Source organism: Pseudochaenichthys georgianus, chromosome 2 (genome assembly GCF_902827115.2).
Source record: "Pseudochaenichthys georgianus chromosome 2, fPseGeo1.2, whole genome shotgun sequence".
Lineage (NCBI taxonomy): Eukaryota > Metazoa > Chordata > Actinopteri > Perciformes > Channichthyidae > Pseudochaenichthys > Pseudochaenichthys georgianus.
The window spans coordinates 5,027,899-5,047,576 of NC_047504.1; the positions used below are offsets into that span (position 1 = coordinate 5,027,899).

Genomic DNA, 19,678 nt, shown 5'->3' on the forward strand with positions numbered 1-19,678 from the left:
TGAACGATTAATCGATTTTAAATCGAAATCGCGATTTTAAATAATGCAATTATCAAATCGCAAAGCCTGTGATTGTGTGTCAGTCATCCACACCAATCAGAAGTGCTGTGCTCCACATGTACCAGCCATTGTTAACCAATCAGAAGAGGCCCATGATAGAAGGTGATAGACAGGTTGATCCAATCACCTGCCAAGTATTTTTGAAATACTTTTCCAAATGGCTTCCAATGGAGCTTTCCTAGATGGTTTGGTGAAACAAAGCGTCTGAGTCAGGTTAGTAATGCTCCATCACATGTTTCTATGACAGGGTGAATCTTAAACTGAAGCTTGACTTTAAAGCAACCCAACGGAAGTTTCATGTAAGTTTAGTTCTTTCACTCGTAGCTCGGGCTGCGGGGTGCTAGAGACGAGAACACGTTGATACGACCTTCCTAGCCGGAGATATGGCCGCATTTTACAATAAACTCCTGTTGGGTCGCTTAAAAACAAATATCGCAAATCGAATCGCAATATCTGTCAGAAAAATCGCAATTAAATTATTTCCCCAAATCGTGCAGCCCTAACAGTAATGTCAATACCCTCATATCCTGTATTTTCTGTAAAAGTTACATAATGGTACATTATTGCATAACTCCTCATTAAATAAAATAATAAAATACTGCTCTACTAAAACAGTTTCCTAATCTGGGATCAATAAAATATATTTGATCTAAACTTAAAACGCCAGTCAAAATAACACAAGAGCTCTTAGATTGGTGTTGTTCCTGAGCAAAGAAGAAACTATTTGATTTTGATTCTAAAGGCAACTTGGGAGTAAGTATGTACATTTGTTGGCCAGGAATGTTGTAGCACCTTGACCTTTGCAGGAAACGAGAGCAGCCCTTCTGCTCTCTGAAAGATTTCAGTTTCACTTACGTCATCAAACTTGTTGACGTCGTTGGAAAGGAGGTTGACGATCTGGCCCGTGGTGGTCTTTCCCATGGCTGAACTGCTGAGACACAGAGCCTAGGAAGAAGAGAGGAAGGGCCATTAGTGCTGAGCGTCCATCACAAACACTTTCCAAGATGTCACATTGGAGGGAAAGAGGTATAGAGGTATAAGAGATACGACCTGTAGTCTTAGGGCTTCACATTCAAAGGTCATCCCTTCAGTGCCATGACATGCAGGTCAAGCAGCATCAATGATAATGGGAACTGCCCTCCTACTGACCTTGTTGTAGATCATGTGACACATGGCCACTCTGATCTTCATGCCTGTCCTCTGGACGTGGTAGAAGTAGAGGTGATGGAGCAGGGCGAGTCCGATGGAGCAGACGGAGAGGCCGGCCGCGTAGCCCAGAGTCTCGTACAGAGCCACCATGTCTTCTGGGTCGTAGTTCTCAAAGTAAATAATCATCTTCCCCAAGAACACCGGCTGGACCACCTTGATGACTTCCTGATAGGCAGGCAGGGAGATGGAGAAGGGTGAGCTTCACAACCGTCAACCAAGGAGAAAAGAACCCCTACAGGGCCAGCAAGATCCTGACAGCTACATAATAAATAAATGATTTGAATCACAGGCCGTTTCTCAATCTCGAGGATACTGGCTTCCAAGCCAATATTTCAAGAATGCTACGTCATCAAGTGGCGCAGCAGGACCGTTCCAATGTCCAGCATACGTGGAATTCCACCAAGGCCGCGTCCTTGGTTTGGGGGAAATTTAGAGGCTGCACATGGGTAGACTTCGCATCCTTAAAATCCCCACAATGCTTTGCGCACGCACCAATTTCAAAAACCCTTGCGGAGAATGGCTGAACCGACGCAGCACACATTTAAATGTAAGTATGTTGTGGCGTAGAACATGTGTTGGTAAATATGTTACTTTGTTACATTTGTTTGTTACCACCAAAAATGTGTTCTGTGAAAGTAAAGCAAGTTCATAATTAGATAGACATCGTGAGGTATTTACTTTCGGTACAGTTTATGTTGAAACCGTTAGAGAGAGTGGCACACTTGTTAGCCTGTTCCATTCTTCTTGGCTTGGAAGTATACTTGCTTCGTTTCTGAAGGAAGTGACTTGGAAGTACGCGACTACCAAGCCAGCGTCCTCGAGATTGAGAAACGGCCACTGTTAAGATATTCGATTGATTTAAAAAGGATTTTATTCCTTCTGCTTTGACTAGTCTGTTATACTGCAAAGCAACAGCTGAACTGTGACTATAGCAACTCAACTTAAAATGCCGGCAGCATTGATCGAGGTTCTCTTTCCCGAAAATATCAAAGTCTGTACACAATTACTTTTATTTTGACAACAGCTGATGTTAAATTGACCGGGCTTCTTTCTGCAGAATAATACTACACATAGTGCCTTGATCAGAGTGTCTTTAGCAGAGGTCCGCTATAGAGAAATAACAGGCCGTACAATGTCAAAATTGACCAATCAGAATCGAAGATTTAACAAAGCCCTTTAATATTAACCAACCAAAGCATGCTCCCAAAAATATCTGTTTAGCAGTACGGTAAGTTTGGCATTGTAAGTCATTTTCAAACCAGAGAGTAAATCCACTATTCAACGTATTTACAACGTTTTAAACACTTACTTCAATGAGGGTAAAGATTCCCAGCACTCCATATGGTTTCCAGTAGCACTTTATGATGCATTTGGTGAGTGAAGGGGGTCGCAGCTCTTTGGTAGCTTTCTGGATCTCAGCATCCCAGTATCTGTAACAGAGAGACAGCATGTTATACAATGTTTTTTGTGTGTGATTAACAGTCCAGCCATGCACCAAGAGGAGTCAGTACATATGATATGCTACATATTTGTTGAAGCTTTCATACATTTTTGAAGATTAAAATCACATTTGTAGATTGCATCATTCCAAAAAACACTTGGATGCTCAATGGCACAGAATAAAAATAATTATTTCAAGCTTAGGCACAGTCTTTTCTTAAGATTAGTTAAAAAATACAATAAGACCAGATATTTAGATATGTTTAGGCATTAGGGGTATGTCCAGTCATGAAAAAGTGCTCCACAAACAATTGTCATTTTGTAAAACCTTCGATATTTAATCAAAATCATCGTGGTATCACAGGCGTCTATGGAGAGATAGCATCATTTTCCTGGACAATGGAGTGGCAGTTGCTTCCTTTTTAAGTAAAGCAGTTCAAAAGCAATTTGTCCCAGAACGTTTCAACCAAACTAACAAATATAGAAACATGACTAACAGAGCGTAGAGGCATTGAGGCCAGTATCTCATGCTCACGTGGCCACAGTTAGCATTTCGATTTCACTGTCAATGAAACGCCTGCAACAAGATGTTAAAACACTACAGAATAACCCTTGTCTGCTCGCTTACAGACCATAAAATAACGTTATACGTGATAAGAAATCGACTGCTGCGTGTACAATTCAAACACTTGGACTAGGTTCACGTTTAAAGACAGTTCATGTGTGGAGTAGTGTTTCTGGTAGTTTTTGGTTCCGTCCTGCAATCAGTCTGCACATGTTGCAAAATATACCACCTTACAAAACACAATTGCATTTAATCATTCACCTGAGGGATGGTTTTCCTGTTGTCTACTATTGTTAAAGTTAAACATTACAGCTTATCTTGGTAAGGACGTTTTCTGATAATGTTTGACGGGACCGTCAAGTCCCTACGACTGACCACTTATCAGTGGCACTGGCACTGTCCAAATTGTAAAAGCATGTAAAAAAAAAAAGCTGGCTTTGAGTTAGCTTTGTGTTTAGCACACGCTGAAGCAGAAAGGAGTTACAAGTAACTAGGCTTAAGGTTATCTAAATAAAAGTAGCATGGTGGAGAGAAAAAAAATCAGTGGTTACTAAAGTTTTTTTTTTATATCCCACGATAATGTTACCGACAGGAGATCCGAAAATTACGTTATTTTTCATAAATGAATGTTCTCAACGGGCCGGATGTTCTGCGTCCTGTTACGTTATTCTTAAAGATTTCATTTAATGCTCATTCAATTACATGTTTATAAGGCTTAAATTAATAACTCTCTGAATGATGTTTTTTTTAAATTTCAATTCATCTCATCATCACACGTTGGCCAGGCCTACATATAAGAGCACTACAGTGTACACTTATAAAGTCTGACTATAGAATGATTTATTGCATCTGTATAATCATTAATACAGAAGAGAAAGACCTTAACATTTGTAATATTGGTATTATAAAAAATTAAAGTGACAATACATGTTTTCGTTATATTATTTAGCCCTTGGATATGCCATCTTATACATATTATTAACACAACATTTGTTATGGTTTTCATCCCATTTTGACATCAGTGTCATTTGTGTTTCACTTATTCAATGGCACTTGGTTGTTTATGTGAATGGTTCGCATACATTACATTTTAGAGGTCAACAGATGATTAGAAAGATAGTTGAGAACAAAATCTTGCTTATTTCTCTTGTGAATAACTAAATAAATATTCTCTTAAGCAGGGTATGCAGGAATCCTGAAGTCAAATGTAAGACCTTTTTAAGACCCTTTCCATACATTTTAAGACCTCATCGCCACTTTGAGTTTTAACCGGTTACCTTGGCGACACACTTTACCTCACATTGACTATATACAGTATTGATTGTCCTTCCTCCTTATCTTCCAACCATTTGGACGCAGACTTGCATTTCCCCATAACGATGTTGTTTAACAACCGGCGTAAACGGACCTTCGCGCGCTATCAAGCAATCAAGCAGTGAGCATGCGATGTCCTGTTCACATGACATCCAATCCAACAGGATGCCATAAACAAACTACACAGAATCACACTACACACCTACGCAATGATTACATTCAGGTACACTGTAGAATACAACCTCTTGTGTTCCTCATTTATATACTTATTGAAAACAAGCTACAAAATGTAATACCTTGGAAAATGCCGTTTAATACTTTTTAATAGCCTTCATTTTCGCTAAATTGATTTATCAACTTTTCATATTTTTTAAGACCCTGCGGAAACCCTGTTAAGGCTTAAGACAAAAACGAAACATTGCTTCGATTAAAGACGGTTGGGAGCCACAGGGCCCTTTTTAATTTAGACATTCAGTCATTATATGACTAGAGCTCAAGGCAGTCTGGACACAGCCTAAATGTTTATAAAGGGTTTCTATTTATAGAATAAGAGTTTTCACTTCCTGCCGTTTTAAGTTTCCCTGTGGAGAATCAGGACACGCGTGTGCACGCAGGTTATGTAACTCAGATTCCTGTCAATGCTTTCACTATATCCCCCTGATCCACAGGTGGTGATGCCTCATAAAAGGCAGGGAGGAAGTAAGCCAGTAAACATTGATGTAATCAATGCTGCATACAAACGTTAAAAAAAACGCTTTGTGATTGAGGAAAGGAAATGCATTCATCATGTTTGTTTGACCTCGAGGATGCAACGCAACGCAAAAGAGCAAATGTTAAAGGGGACCTATCATGCAAAATGCACTTTTGTACGTCTTTTATACATGAATATGTGTCCCCAGTGTTCCAGGGAACTCACCAAGTGTCAGAAAACACAACCCTCTATTTGCCTCCATATCCAAATCTCTAAAAAAGGGGCTGCAACAGATCTGATACAGACTGATCCAGATTTGAACACTTTACTGACGTCAATAAAGTGGCGCTACGACTATTGGTCAATTCCCCACCTATCAGGGGAATGAGAGGTTGGGCCACGGCCGGCCATTGCTGCTCGAAAGCGCTGGAGACGCTGTAGTATATATGCCAGGCCTGTAAGTGGCGCTGTAGTCTGCCACAAAAGCAGCGAAGAAGACTTCCCTCGCATGGTTGCCATGGTTGCCCTTCTGTTTATTCTCCGCTGTGGCTCTTTGTCTCCCTCCCCGAGGCAAGCCTTTGCGCCTCCTGCTTTAAAACAAATGAATAATGACTCTATATAATCATATGTAAGGGATAATGTACAGCAACGCGGTCATTATGGGGAAAAGAACACCGACAGGCTGATCCGGAGCCCGACGCGAAGCGGAGGGATCTAGATCGGCATGAAGGCACATTATGCAATGTGCACATTATCCCGCTTATTACATGGCCACATTCTCGACAAGGTAACGACATGACTCCCAATATTATTTGAAATGCTTTTATGGATTTAAAAAATAGTTGTATTGATTTAAATTGACATGCATCCGCTAAGAAAAATAGTCCGTTGTTATGGCCCGTCCACACTACAGCTTCGACAGCTTCAAAAACGGTTTCCAACGCGTCTGCCCATTCACTTTGAATGGGGTGACGTCACTTTTCGCCGAACTGCATTGTGGGAAGCAGAGCGGAGCTTTCCTGGCGTTTCAGGCTGCAAAAGTTGAGCAATGTTCAACTTTTGAAGCTTCTGAAGCTTTCGGTGGAAGCGTCAGCCAATCAAATCATATGCCAGTACAAGCTCTAGCCAATCAAACCGCTGCTTGTGTGTCAGGGGCGGGAGATTCATGTGATTGGTTGTTGGTCGAGCTTCCCACACGCCCAGCTCCAAGATTTTTTTGAAGCTGTAGTGTGGAAAGCTCCGCTCTGCTTCCCACAATGCAGTACGGCGAAAAGTGACATCACCCCCATTCAAAGTGAATGGGCAGACGCGTTGGAAACCGTTTTTGAAGCTGTCGAAGCTGTAGTGTGGACGGGCCGTTACTGTTTGAACTAACGTAGCTACGGCAGGAACTGCTTCGATAGTGTTTTTGAGGAGCTTTTTGATTACAGATTTGAAAACATCGTTGCTTGCTTTAAAAATAGCACAATTCATTATGTCAAACCTAGGAAAGTATCTAGATATCCCTCCCCTAATGCCAAAAGTAACTGGCAACTGAATATGTGTCGCCGTTCGATGTCTATGAGTGGACCGCTGCGTAAAAAGGAGGGTTTCTGCCCTTCTTCTCTTCTTACTTCTATAAGAATAAAACACGGTGGATGGAGATAATAATAATAATAATAATAATGCATTTTATTTATGGGCGCCTTTCAAAGCTCTCAAGGACACCTTACAGAGCATAATTAAAAACAAGCAACAAAGAAGATCACACAGTAATACAAGACTTAAAAACTAAAACTTAAAAACAATCAGTTTAGAAAAAATTATTAAGATATTGAATATGCCAGTTTAAAAAGGTGTGTTTTCAGGCTGGATTTGAAGGTTGAGAGTGAGTCCATATTGCAGATGTCTTGTGGGAGAGAGTTCCAGAGACAGGGGGCAGAGTGGCTGAAGGCTCTTGACCCCATGGTGGTCAGGCGGGCAAAAGGTACAGTGAGTTGGAAGGCAGAGGAGGATCGGAGGGCACGAGAGGGAGTGTAGGTGTGAAGGAGTTCAGAGAGATATGGAGGTGCAAGAGTGTGAAGGGCCTTGAAGGTAAGGAGCAACACTTTAAAATCTATGCAATATTTAACGGGGAGCCAATGGAGTTGTTGGAGAACCGGAGTGATATGATTAATGGAAGGAGTTCTGGTAATGATACGGGCGGCTGAGTTTTGGACCAGGGATTTGTGAGGAAGACCAGAGAGGATGGAGTTGCAATAATCAATACAGGATGTAAAGAGGGCGTGGATGAGGATGGCGGTGCTGTTGGGTGTAGGTGATGGGCGGAGGCGGTTAATATTGCGGAGGTGGAAGTAGGCAGATCGAGTGATGTTGTTGATGTGAGCTTCAAATGATAAGGTGCTGTCAAGGATGACACACAGACTCTAAACTTGGGGGGAGGGTGGAATTGTCAATAGTGAGGAAGAATTTGTCAGTTTTGGCCAGAGTGGACTTGGAGCCAACTAAAAGAAACTCAGTTATATCACTGTTTAGTTTTAAAAAGTTGGATGAGAACCAGGATTTGATTTCCAGTAAGCAGTCGGAAAGGGCAGTGGGGGGGAGAGTGGAAGTGGGTTTGGTGGAGAAATAGAGCTGGGTGTCATCCGCGTAGCAGTGAAATTGGATTGCGTATTTTCTGAAGATATGGCCGAGAGGTAGAAGGTAGATGATAAATAGGAGGGGGCCCAAGACAGAACCCTGAGGAACACCAGTGAAGACTGGATGGGACTGTGATTTGAAGTGTTTGAGTTGGACAAAGTGAGTACGGCCGGAGAGGAAAGATCTAAACCAGGTGAGGGATGTGCCAGTGATACCAATGGAAGATAATCTGTCAAGGAGGATGTGGTGTGAGATTGTGTCAAAGGCTGCAGTCAGGTCAAGGAGGATGAGTATGGATAAGAGCCCAGAGTCAGCTGCTACCAGGAGATCGTTTGTGATTTTAACCATGGCCGTCTCTGTACTGTGTGAGGAGCGGAAACCAGACTGAAATTCTTCAAAAAGATTATTGAGAGACCAGAGGTAAGGGAGGAGTGAATTATGTGGAGATCTCTTTTTCTCCCCCTCTTCTCCCCGCTGCAGCCCAGCAGCTGATCTCAAAGCACGCTCCCCTCTCCTGCAGGGGGGCGTGGTCAGCTGCAGCTCACAGAATCAGCCCCCTGCAAAAACAGCGCTGGAAAGAGCAAATAGAGCGAAATGAGGCATGGCTAAAATGCAGAATCTTTTTGGTTTAAAAAAAAACAAAACTATATTTATATACTTTATATAAGTATGGCCCTACAATATATTGTTCAAATATAGCATGATAGACGTCCTTTAAAATTACTTTTCTTTATTTAGAAGGTTAACGCCTTGCAAATGTGGTGATCAATGTGTTTGTACATTTGGTTTTAAGTAAGGATGTGCTGGAAATTTAAAGGATCTCATTATCGAGGAATTTGTGGTAAAGGTACGTCTCTTTCTATCGACAGAGAGGACAATCATTTTTGTTTTTAAATCTCCTGACACGTACAAGAACACACTGTTTGATCTTAGAACAATGCTCTGCTCCGACCTTGGTTTTGATATCAGGAGCGTGTTTAGTCACACTCCTATTTTAATTCTTAATATGTGTGTGTGTCAGAGTTCCCGTTAGCCGGTAATTACCGGACTACAACCGGTAAAATATGCTGAAGACCGGCAAATCTAAATCTATCTGGTCAAAGTGTCCGTTCAAAATAATTTCCGCTTAGCGCAATACTGCATCAGTTGCGCAACTTGCGCCACTTATGTGACAAAAAAGAGTATGTGACAGACAAGAATAGTCAATTCTAAAGTCTAACACTTAATGTGGAGAAAGAGATGTCCTGTATGGGTTGATTGTGCGTTGATCTGTTGGTAATGCCTCGGGGTTCCGGCATGTAAACAAATGCATAATGCTGCGCTATACTTTGCGGCCTCACCCGGTTGCATAGCGCCGCTTATTGTTTAGGTGTCTTTTAATAAGCAGGTAGTCCTATCATTAGCTAGAACTAGCTGGATCTGATCGATATGGACATAAACGCGAGTGAAGTCTAATCTGACGAGAGAGAGAGATCAGCTGCTGCTGACGAGTCGACACGCAGCTCTGCATGATCACATGCAGCGGTGAGCTGACAAAACACACACTTCAGGTTAGAATATCACACGATAGCTATTTTAATTACCTCTCAAACTACCGTAACTAGTTATAGATATGTTTTACTGTCGGGTCACTCATTACTGGATCCGCGAGCTGCATGATACTGACGGGCTGTCAGGAGAGGGAGAGCGCTCCGTTTATTATTCCCGTGTTATTGTAAATTACTGTACACTTTTGAATAATGTAGTTAATCTACTATAATTAGTTTGTTTAATATCGAATCATATCAATTTGTTTTAAAGCACAATAAATAACATAGAAGACCTTTGACCGGCACTTTTCTCATTTTGTCCGGAAGATTTAAACTTTAACGGACATGTTGACCGGAGAAAAAATATTCTAACGGGAACTCTGGTGTGTGTGTGTGTTTTGGTGTATGCTAGTGTAGGGCAGGACCAGGGGATTAGATTTGTTTATCTATTCCAAACAACCAATGTGTTTAGAATTTTTTTAAGGGTGACTTCACAGAACCAGCCGCTATATTTCCTCACAGGTGAGAGTGCACCACATGGATGCATTGAACTTTAAATGTATACAGTTTTCTTCCGGGGGAACCCTGCCCGGCCTCCATAGTCTCTCAAAAATCCTGTGGTAAACACTTGTAAGCACTTATTTAATTTAAAACAAATTTATTACAGATGTTATCTTAAAACAGCTCTCTCGATAGACATACAGTAAAGCATGTTGTTGCTAGATTTGAAAGGAGTGCATCTCAGGACGCATTTCTGATGACACAACTGGACTTTGACAACATTTATAACACCATCAATGCTACATAACTTTCCTCCAAATGAGCCTCTCACTCATGGTCACGTGGTGAAGTTTTTTCAAAGGAGGATCTTATCATGGATAGCCAGATACAGTGTTGGGCAAGTTACTTCAAAAATGTAATATGTTACATAGGAATTATTACTGTCTTTTGAAAGTAATAAGTTACATTACAATATTACTGTCTCTGAAATGTAATGAGTTACACTACTTTAGTTACTTTTGAGTTACTTTCACGAAAATAACCGCAAAAGAATGGCTAGGTATTTTAAATGCTGAAATGTAGTTTAGTGCAGCTCATTATGCATCCAGTGAAGGGCGATGTGGTATAGCATAACCACTGTGTAGGCCCTTCAGGCTCAGTGTGAGAAAAAGTTTTTAGAGAGTACTTGTCCATGGACAAGTGAGTTTGGCAATTTACTTGTCCGAATACATTCTTCACTTGTCCAGAATGGACAAAAATTGGGGCCACTGGAATCTTCTTCTTCGTCATCGTATTTTACACTTTCCCACGGTTTTTACAACACCGCTAACGTAAGTGAGCGGTAAGATGTTACTGCATCACACATAGGGATGGGTATCGTTTGGATTTTAACGATTCCGGTTCTGCTTTTCGATTCCGGTTATTTTCGGTTCTCGATTCCGGTTCTTTGAGAGGGTAAATAAGTCCCATGACAAACTGGGAGAAAAATATATTTATGAAAACATTAAGTCAAATCTGTATTCCTATTTACAAATCACTTCATACTGTTGAATTTCTTACGGTTATTGAATACAATTATATAAAAATAATCTCTGCATTATTTAGTTAGTTCTAAGTTGTGCAGTTTAAGAATGTACAATTGGCCCAGTCTCCTCTGATGTTACACTGCAACCTGCCTGTGAGACAGAGTCCAACCACACATCTCCAACACATAGGCCTAATAATAATAATAATAATAATAATAATAATAATAAATTATTATTATCTCAAAAAGAGAGATGCTAACAAATAATCTAGGAAGTTTAACCACTTGGATTAAACCGGAGGTGACAAGTCTCGGTGTCATCCTGGACTCAGATTTGAACTTTAACGCCCATTTAAACAAAGTGACCAAAATAGCTTTCTTTCATCTCAGAAACATAGCGAAGTTAAGACCATTCATAAATCACAATGATGCAGAGAAGATAATTCATGCTTTTATATCTAGCCGACTGCAATGCACTATTCACTGGTCTCCCCAAGAAAGCTAGACTCCAGCTCATTCAAAACTCTGCAGCTAGACTACTGACGAATACCAAAAGGAGGGAACACGTTAGTCCTGTCTCAGCTACTCTACACTGGCTTCCTGTAACTTTCAGAACTGATTTGAAGGTGCTTCTCCTTACATACAAAGCTCTAAATGGACAAGGACCCAGCTACATTGCTGACTCTCTAATAAACTACACACCCGCCAGAACACTGCGATCATCAGATGCAGGTCTATTAGAGGTCACCAGAAAGAGTCATAAGAAGATCGGTGATGCAGCCTTTGTAAACCACGTTACCCAACAATATTAGGGAAGCCAATACATTAGGCATTTTTAAAAGGCAGCTTAAAACCTATCTCTTTACCAAAGCATTTTTACACTATTATACTGCACTATTCCCTGTGATTGACATTGCACTATTTCTCTATGTTTTATTCCCCATGTTTTTATTTTTAATTATTTTATCCCACTTTTTGCTCTTGCTGCTTGTTTTACACTGATTTGATGTCTTGTTTTTTACTGATGTAAAGCACTTTGAACTGCAATCCCCTGCATGAAAGGTGCTATAGAAATAAAGTTATTATTATTATTATTATATTTATAGCCTATAGGCCTAGCGCTTTTCTACAACTCAAAGCGCATACACATGTCCTGCAATACACATGCTGCAGCTGCCCAGCTAATCACTGTTTGTAAAAGTAAATAAATAGTATTTCCATTTCAATAATGTACTTTCTATACCCTGCTTCATAAACAATACTAACATGACATCCCTGTGCTCCTCCGAGTCTGGGGGTCCGGGGATGTGAGGACAGCGCGAGGACAGACAGGGAGGCTGCTTCACTTCATAAAGGAAATGGCGGTCAATATTAACGACACAGGAGCTAAAACGCTTAATAACCTTCATTACGTGTTAGAAAGAACATAAGAAAGTTTGACAACGATGAGGCTGTTAAACGGACAGCGGATCCGCTGTGTGTAGAAAGAGAGAGATAGAGAGACGCTGAGCTGCAACGTGCAGCGATCAGCTGATACGGAGCATAGAAAGAGAGAGCTGCGGTCCGCGGGGCTCCGCCTCCTGTCCTCACAACTCTTATTAATCCCGGTACCGGACAATTGTTATTTGTTCCTACTCGAAACCGAATTTTGCTTCCCAACCCTGCCACTGTGCTACACTTCCCACCCCGCTCCGCCCCGCCCCCGTCTAACTGTACAGAAAACGGCGAGATGCATTTCCTTATGAATCGACAAGCAGAACCGAAACTAACATTTCTAAACGAACAATGGCGGACACAGACAATTTGCGAATGAGTTCTGCCTTTTGTAAACTGAATTTATCAATAATTTGTCAATAAATCGGGGCGAAAAACGTCACTTGTCCACCGGACAAGTCAATTAAAAGATCTACTTGTCCGATATTGTAAATAACACGTCCCGGACGGTGGGACGTGTACTTTTTCGCACACTGAGGCTACTAACAACTTGTATTACACGGCTTAGCTGAATACTCAATTCTGATTGTAACTTCTTAACATGTGACACGTTGTTAATACAGCAGTACAGACCACTGTCAAGGACTATAATGAAGGTTGCTAAGGAAGATCAAGAAAGAGAAAGGAAAAGAGGTTAAAAGACGGAGTGCTGGACGTCAGATAAATCACCAGAAGAAGGCGGAGAGGAAGTAAACAATAACAGGACAGGGAATGGGCTCTGAAGTGTGTTTAGTATATGGCCGTGTACAGGCCCGGTTCCAGAACAAAATGACTCAGGGTGCCTCTGAGGTTACAGGGGGCGCAGCAGTAGCAGGTTTACATGAGCAATAGTGGCCGGCAACAGCAATGACAAATAGCATTGATGATCCCCAATGAACAGATTATGGCATTTGTTATGTTTTGAAACCAAGCAAGTGAGAACATTTCAAGTGAGTTAAAAGTGCAATCCTGAAATATGTCATACAGTCCAAAGTGGACTGTGGCAAAGAAAAGCACAAAACCTTCTGAACTGTACTGATAAAACAAATTATATTTTGTAAAAACAGTTCTTGTTGAGAAAAACAAGCATATCTGCCTTCTCAGGCATACCGGGAAGAAATGTTTGAACATTTTAAAGTAAAATGCTTCAATCTGGTGCACTTTAAGCAGAATTACTAGAGACTAGATCTAGGGCAGGGGTCGGCAACAGGCGGACCACGGTCCGGATCCGGACCCAGACGCCGACCTATACGGACCCGGAGCTATAATCAATACATTAATAGGGACGCTGATTTGGGTGACTTGTGTAATTCGTGGAGAACCGAAGAGTTTTCGTTTTGGGGGTGGGGGGGAGGGAGTCAGTCCGACAGACGGACAACTTCTCACTTCAAAAAAGAAGAAGAAATCTAGACCGCAAAAATAATTAAACAAGCGAGTACCTGTTTTTCCTGGCCAAGGACAGGTTCATGAACACAACACGAGCGTAACGTGTCTTCACGTGTATATGTCTCGTCTGAAAGGAGTGCTGAGCACCGGAACGCCGCTCCAGCCCTTAAAATATTGCAATACCCATAAGGAGCCGTACACATGCCGCAGTGTTTGCGTGGCTGTGTCTTTAGTTGTAAGCACAGTGGCGATCTGTTGTTATTAGCATCTGGTTAGCTAGCTATGCTAACGAATTTAAAGAGCTTTTCTACAACCAGATGGAAGAGAGCTCTCTCCTGAGAGGCTCAAATAACCTCAGCTCAGTGAGGTTCAGGCACACCTTGATATGATCATTATAGTTATTAATGAGACTAAATGAAAAACAGGTATAAAATACTATATGACAGCAACAAAAAAGTTGTTAAAAATAACAAGAATAGAGTTTAAAAGGGGAGTGATTTGTAAAATATCCAAAAAGGAAAATATGCTACAGTTCTGTTTCATATGGGTGTTGAGAGATGTATCCATATATCTCTTAATGTTGCTCTCAAAGTGCACCACATTGATGCATTTAACTTCAATATTTAAACATTACACATATCCACAGTATTTAAGTAATGTTAATTGACAATAAATATTGTGGTTTTTGAATTGTACGTTCTTTATTTGATTGGCAGTCAGTTGTTGATTACATGCAGACGTTGATAAAGCTACAGGTCACTTCAATATATATCACACTAATTCATGAAGCAACTAAGGGTGTGTTCACACCTAATAGTCCGCTCTCTGGTGCGCACCAGACCACAGTTTGTTACATTGTTTCATTTCTCAGAAGGTTCGGTTTGCGTTCACACTGGCAAAAACTCAAAGGGACTATAAACTTTAAACTAGGGCTGTCAAACGATTACAATTTTTAATCAGATTAATCACAGCTTAAAAATTAATTAATCATGATTAATCACCATTCGAACTATGTCCAAAATAGGCCATTTATTTATGTAATTGTTGTGGGAATGGAAAGATAAATGAAAGAAGGCGGATATATCCATTTAACATACAGTATCTATGTTTATTATAACATTTTTCTGCATGTCAAAATGAAAGACAACCCACACACCTATCAATCATCAAACCGTTGGGTCTTAATTCATTACGTGTTGATTTCTATCAACGGGGGAATACTTCAGGAAAGTCGACAGAGGGGGGGGGCTAGTGGAGTACTTCGTGACCACAGAGTGTGAACGTTGTGATCAGCTGTTTTAGCGCAGTTCTCCAGTGAAGGGGGGAGTCTCCCTCCGCAGCCGGTTGGCGTAGTTTTGGCACAGTTCCGTTGTACAGTCCGACGTTAACAGCAGCCCTGTCTGTGCACACGGAGACCGACTCTGTCGTCCGGTGATCTAACCGCCTTCTGGAAAAGCTTCACAAGTATGTCGGTACGCAAATGCACTTTGTGACACAAGTGACGGTACGCATTTCAGATTACGCACATAACCTGTGTACCAGTTATGTGCACCCCTGTACCAGAGCCATATTATTACTATTATATGGCTCTGCCCTGTACTACAGCAAAAGTATTCTCCGTCGGGACTTCCTGCAACAACACCACGCCGTCATCAAAGATGTTCTATTGAGAAGACGATCACTACGTGACAAATGTTTTCAAAACCGTGGCTACTGAAATCAATCTTACTAAATGAAGCTGAGCGCAAGTTCAGACAGGAAGACCTAACACTCCGTATTGCTCGTCATGGCAACACTCGCTCCCTCCACTGGATGACAGGGAGCGCCTCTCCTTAGCCAACATATCACTTCCCTCCATTCACAAGCCTAATTATCGCACCTGTTAAACCCTCTATATATGCTCTCCCCTTTGCTATCAGCTGTCTTTCAGGCGTCAACGCGCAAGCAGCAGCAGGGCTTCGTCCCAGCTCCAGGCATTATTCATCAGCTCCGCAGTCTTGCGGATTAAGCTACAGACGGCGTTCCCCAGTTCGGCTAGCGGGTCCAGCCGGCCGCCCCGCAAACCCGGACGCGGGAGGAAAAAACAAGGAAATCGGGCTCCACGGAAGTTCCTCCGGGCTTAATGGAAATGGGCTTCTTCACGCAAACAATTGACGCACGCCTTCAGTCTCTCGAGAGGGCATCACTGGCTCAAATGCGGCGATTCCGGCTTCACGCGGAACGGTCCTCATCGCAGGCGAAGCTTTACCCATTCTGGCTTCAACCACAACCCCTCCTGCAGGCAGGCAGGCAGGGGTTTATTACACATTATCCTGGTTATGACACGACCAGATACTAAATAAATTAGGAATTCACTCCCAATATTAATGTAATGATTATTGACTAAATGATCGTATTTTTCTTTTTTTCTTCCCCAAAAATAAATAAATAAAAATAAATAAATAAATAAATAATAATAATAATAATGTTCCGTTTCTCGGTGCACCAACGGCTGAATCTGCTACAACAACATCTCCTCGGCAGTAGGGGTGCAACAACTAATCGTCTTAATCGATCAAAATTGATTACCAAATTAGTTGCCAACTTATTCAGTCGTCGATTCATTGGTGATGTCATCACGTGTGTTTTACGCGCCGTTAAGCTCCAACGTATTGGTCTTTTATCGGTACCGGAGACATCTATAATAGGCTATATGTCATGTATATTGCTAAAAAACGAAAATCGCAACGATTCCCCGTTCTGCCCTTATAAATCCATGATCAAATTCTGCATCTTAGACCTTTCATTAATCCTCTCACCACTATTTCTTATTTCAGGGGATATTCCCTTAACTCAACGCCAGTTCAATCATTACTTAAAGCAAGTTCTCATTAGATCCGGCTTATCACCCCAATTATTCTCGGGGCATTCGTTCAGGATAGGCGCAGCTACCTCCGCTGCTAATCAAGGCGTCTCATCCTCATCCCTGCAACAACTCGGACGATGGTCCTCCTCTGCCTTCACATCCTACATCCGCCCGGACATCAGTGCCGTGCTGGCTATCCAAAGGTCCCTCAAACACTAAAAGATGGTAAATATACCTATAACTGGTGTGGTAACACGTCAGCATGTATACGTGTCTACGGTTCCGTATCTGTCAGGCTATGACTCTGGATCTGCGTATGCTAATCCTGCAAGTGCAGGTTGCGGACGTGGGTCCGCGTCACGTTTAACCCTGCGGGTGCAGGTTGCGGAAAAAGGTCTGCGCTTAGGTTTAACCCTGCGGGTGCAGGTTGCGGACACAGGTCCGCGCTTAGGTTTAACCCTGCGGGTGCAGGTTGCGGACACAGGTCCACGCTTAGGTTTAACCCTGCGGGCGCAGGTTGCGGACACAGGTCCGCGCTTAGGTTTAACCCTGCGGGCGCAGGTTGCGGACACAGGTCCGCGCTTAGGTTTAACCCTGCGGGTGCAGGTTGCGGACACAGGTCCGCGCTTAGGTTTAACCCTGCGGGTGCAGGTTGCGGACACAGGTCCGCGCTTAGGTTTAACCCTGCGGTTGCAGGTTGCGGACACAGGTCCGCGCTTAGGTTTAACCCTGCGGGCGCAGGTTGCGGACACAGGTTCGCGCTTAGGTTTAACCCTGCGGGCGCAGGTTGCGGACACAGGTTCGCGCTTAGGTTTAACCCTGCGGGGGCAGGTTGCGGCAGTGGGTCTGCGTCACGTTAACCCTGCAGTGCAGGTTGCGGCCAGTGGGCCCGCGCATGTCTAACCCCGCAGCCCGGAAGCGATTCCGGCGCTCATCATGTCCCCATGTTAATCTCTCTTTTCATCCATAGATCTCCGCAGCCAGCCGCAAGGTAAGGATTGCTCACAGCTCCGTACTTCATACTTCACTTCTTTTGGGGGTTCATCAGAGCGGTTCTTTCCCTCCTGAATGATCATCCTGCAAACCCGGGGCCTAATCGCCAAAACATCATTACAGTTACTTATCGCAATACGTCAATCACTATTCCCGCATATCATGTGTCCCGGTAATAAACATGTACTCATACATCACGTCTCTTCTGATTGAAATGTAGCTCAGCGTAAGTTCAATCAGGAAGACAACATCATCGGGTGTCACACGTTATCTCAATAAGTGATCAGGGGCATTACGCCCCGGCTAGCCAATCATCGCACCTGCTAACCCCTTTAAATCTGCTCTCCCCTTCCTCCCACCATCCTCACTCAGATGATGGAAGACAATCTTAATCACTCAATCAGTTTATCAGCATCTATGACTCATCCTGGCGCACTTAACTGCTATTAAGCTATACTATATCGTGGGTCATGTCTCAGCATTTAACTAAGTGTACGTCTTTTCTGCGTGCATTCTGCACTTCATTCATATTCTCGGGTTTGCTCACTTGGCTCGCATCAATCCAGGCTATGATATTCATGCATTACTGTACTCCAGCTAACAGCTCGTGCTTACTTATTTACATCTCCCTCTTCGCCCGGACATCGGCTCGTGCTGCAATCTAAGAGCTCTTCAGTTTACCGATGGTAAATAATGCATAACTGGTTGTGGCGTCTTAATAGCATATCAGGGCTTTCGTTCAGATAGGCTCAGCCACCTCTGCTGCAATCAGGCATTTCTCCCTCATCCCTGCAACTCGGGCGGTGGTCCTCCTCCGCCTTCACATCCCACATTCGCCGGATATCAGCGCGTGCTGGCTATCCAAGGTCTCTCAAACACTAAAAGAATGGTAATTATGCCTATACTGGTGGTGGTGGTTTCATAGCACGTCAGCATACGTGTCACTGTGTTCATGTTTAACCCTGCACGTCAGGTTGTGACCTCCGGGTCCGTGTTCATGTTTAACCCTGCACATCAGGTCGTGACCTCCGGGTCTGTGTTCATGTTTAACCCTGCACGTCAGGTCGTGACCTCCGGGTTCGTGTTCATGTTTAACCCTGCACGTCAGGTCGTGACCTCCGGGTTCGTGTTCATGTTTAACCCTGCACGTCAGGTTGTGACCTCCGGGTCTGTGTTCATGTTTAATATTATTGCCCGTACGGCCGGGATGCCCCGTACGGCCAGGAAGGACGCCTGGGAGGCATCAGTACGTCTAAATTCCCACATGTATTAACCTCTCATTTTCATCCATAGATTTCCACTGCTTCCCACAAGGTAAGATGTCTTCACGTTCAGTACTTCATACTTCACTTCTTTTGGGGGTTCATCGGAAACGGTTCTTTCCCTTCCCGAATGATGTCCTACAAAACCTGGGCCTAGTCGCATATTTTAAAAAACATTATTACATGGCTTTGTTGAATACTCGATTCTGATTGGTCAATTCAAAACACGTGACACGTTTTTAATCCAGAACAGACAGACCGCTGTCAAGGATTTATTGACCGTTGTTAAGGACGATCACATCTGCACAAAGAAGTCCGTTTGATTTAACTGTATACAGTTTAGCTGAAACTAACTGACAAGACAAGAGTGACAAGAAAACAGCGGAGAAGTAACGGGCAGAAACCCTCCTTTTTACGCAGCGGTCCAGACATAGGTCAGACGGCGACACATATTCAGTTGCCAGTTACTTTGGCATTAGGGCAGGGATATCTAGATACTTTCCAAGGTTTGACATAATGAATTGTGCTACTTTTAAAGCAAGCAACGATTTTCAAATCTGTAATCAAAAAGCTCCTCAAAAACGCTATCGAAGCAGTTCCTGCCGTTGCTACGTTAGTTCAAACAGTAACAACGGACTATTTTTCTTAGCGGATGCATGTACATTTAAATACATACAACTATTTTTTAAATCAATAAAATAATTGTCTAAATCCACAAAAGCATTTCAATTAATATTGGGAGTCATGTCGTTACTTTGTTGAGAATG

At 42.6% G+C, this 19,678-nt stretch overlaps 1 protein-coding gene across 1 annotated transcript in view; it reads right to left on the reverse strand.

Moving 5' to 3' along the window:
• The window catches only part of LOC117458332 (ATP-binding cassette sub-family C member 4-like), a 44,287-nt gene that overhangs the window by 18,627 nt on the left and 5,982 nt on the right, over nt 1-19,678 (reverse strand). Inside the window, exons 3-5 of the mRNA XM_034098735.2 lie at nt 2,579-2,699; nt 1,210-1,434; nt 916-1,005 (exon numbers count right to left, since the gene is read on the reverse strand). Of these exons, the coding sequence (XP_033954626.1) occupies nt 916-1,005; nt 1,210-1,434; nt 2,579-2,699 (436 nt within the window). The remainder of the gene's footprint in view (nt 1-915; nt 1,006-1,209; nt 1,435-2,578; nt 2,700-19,678) is intronic.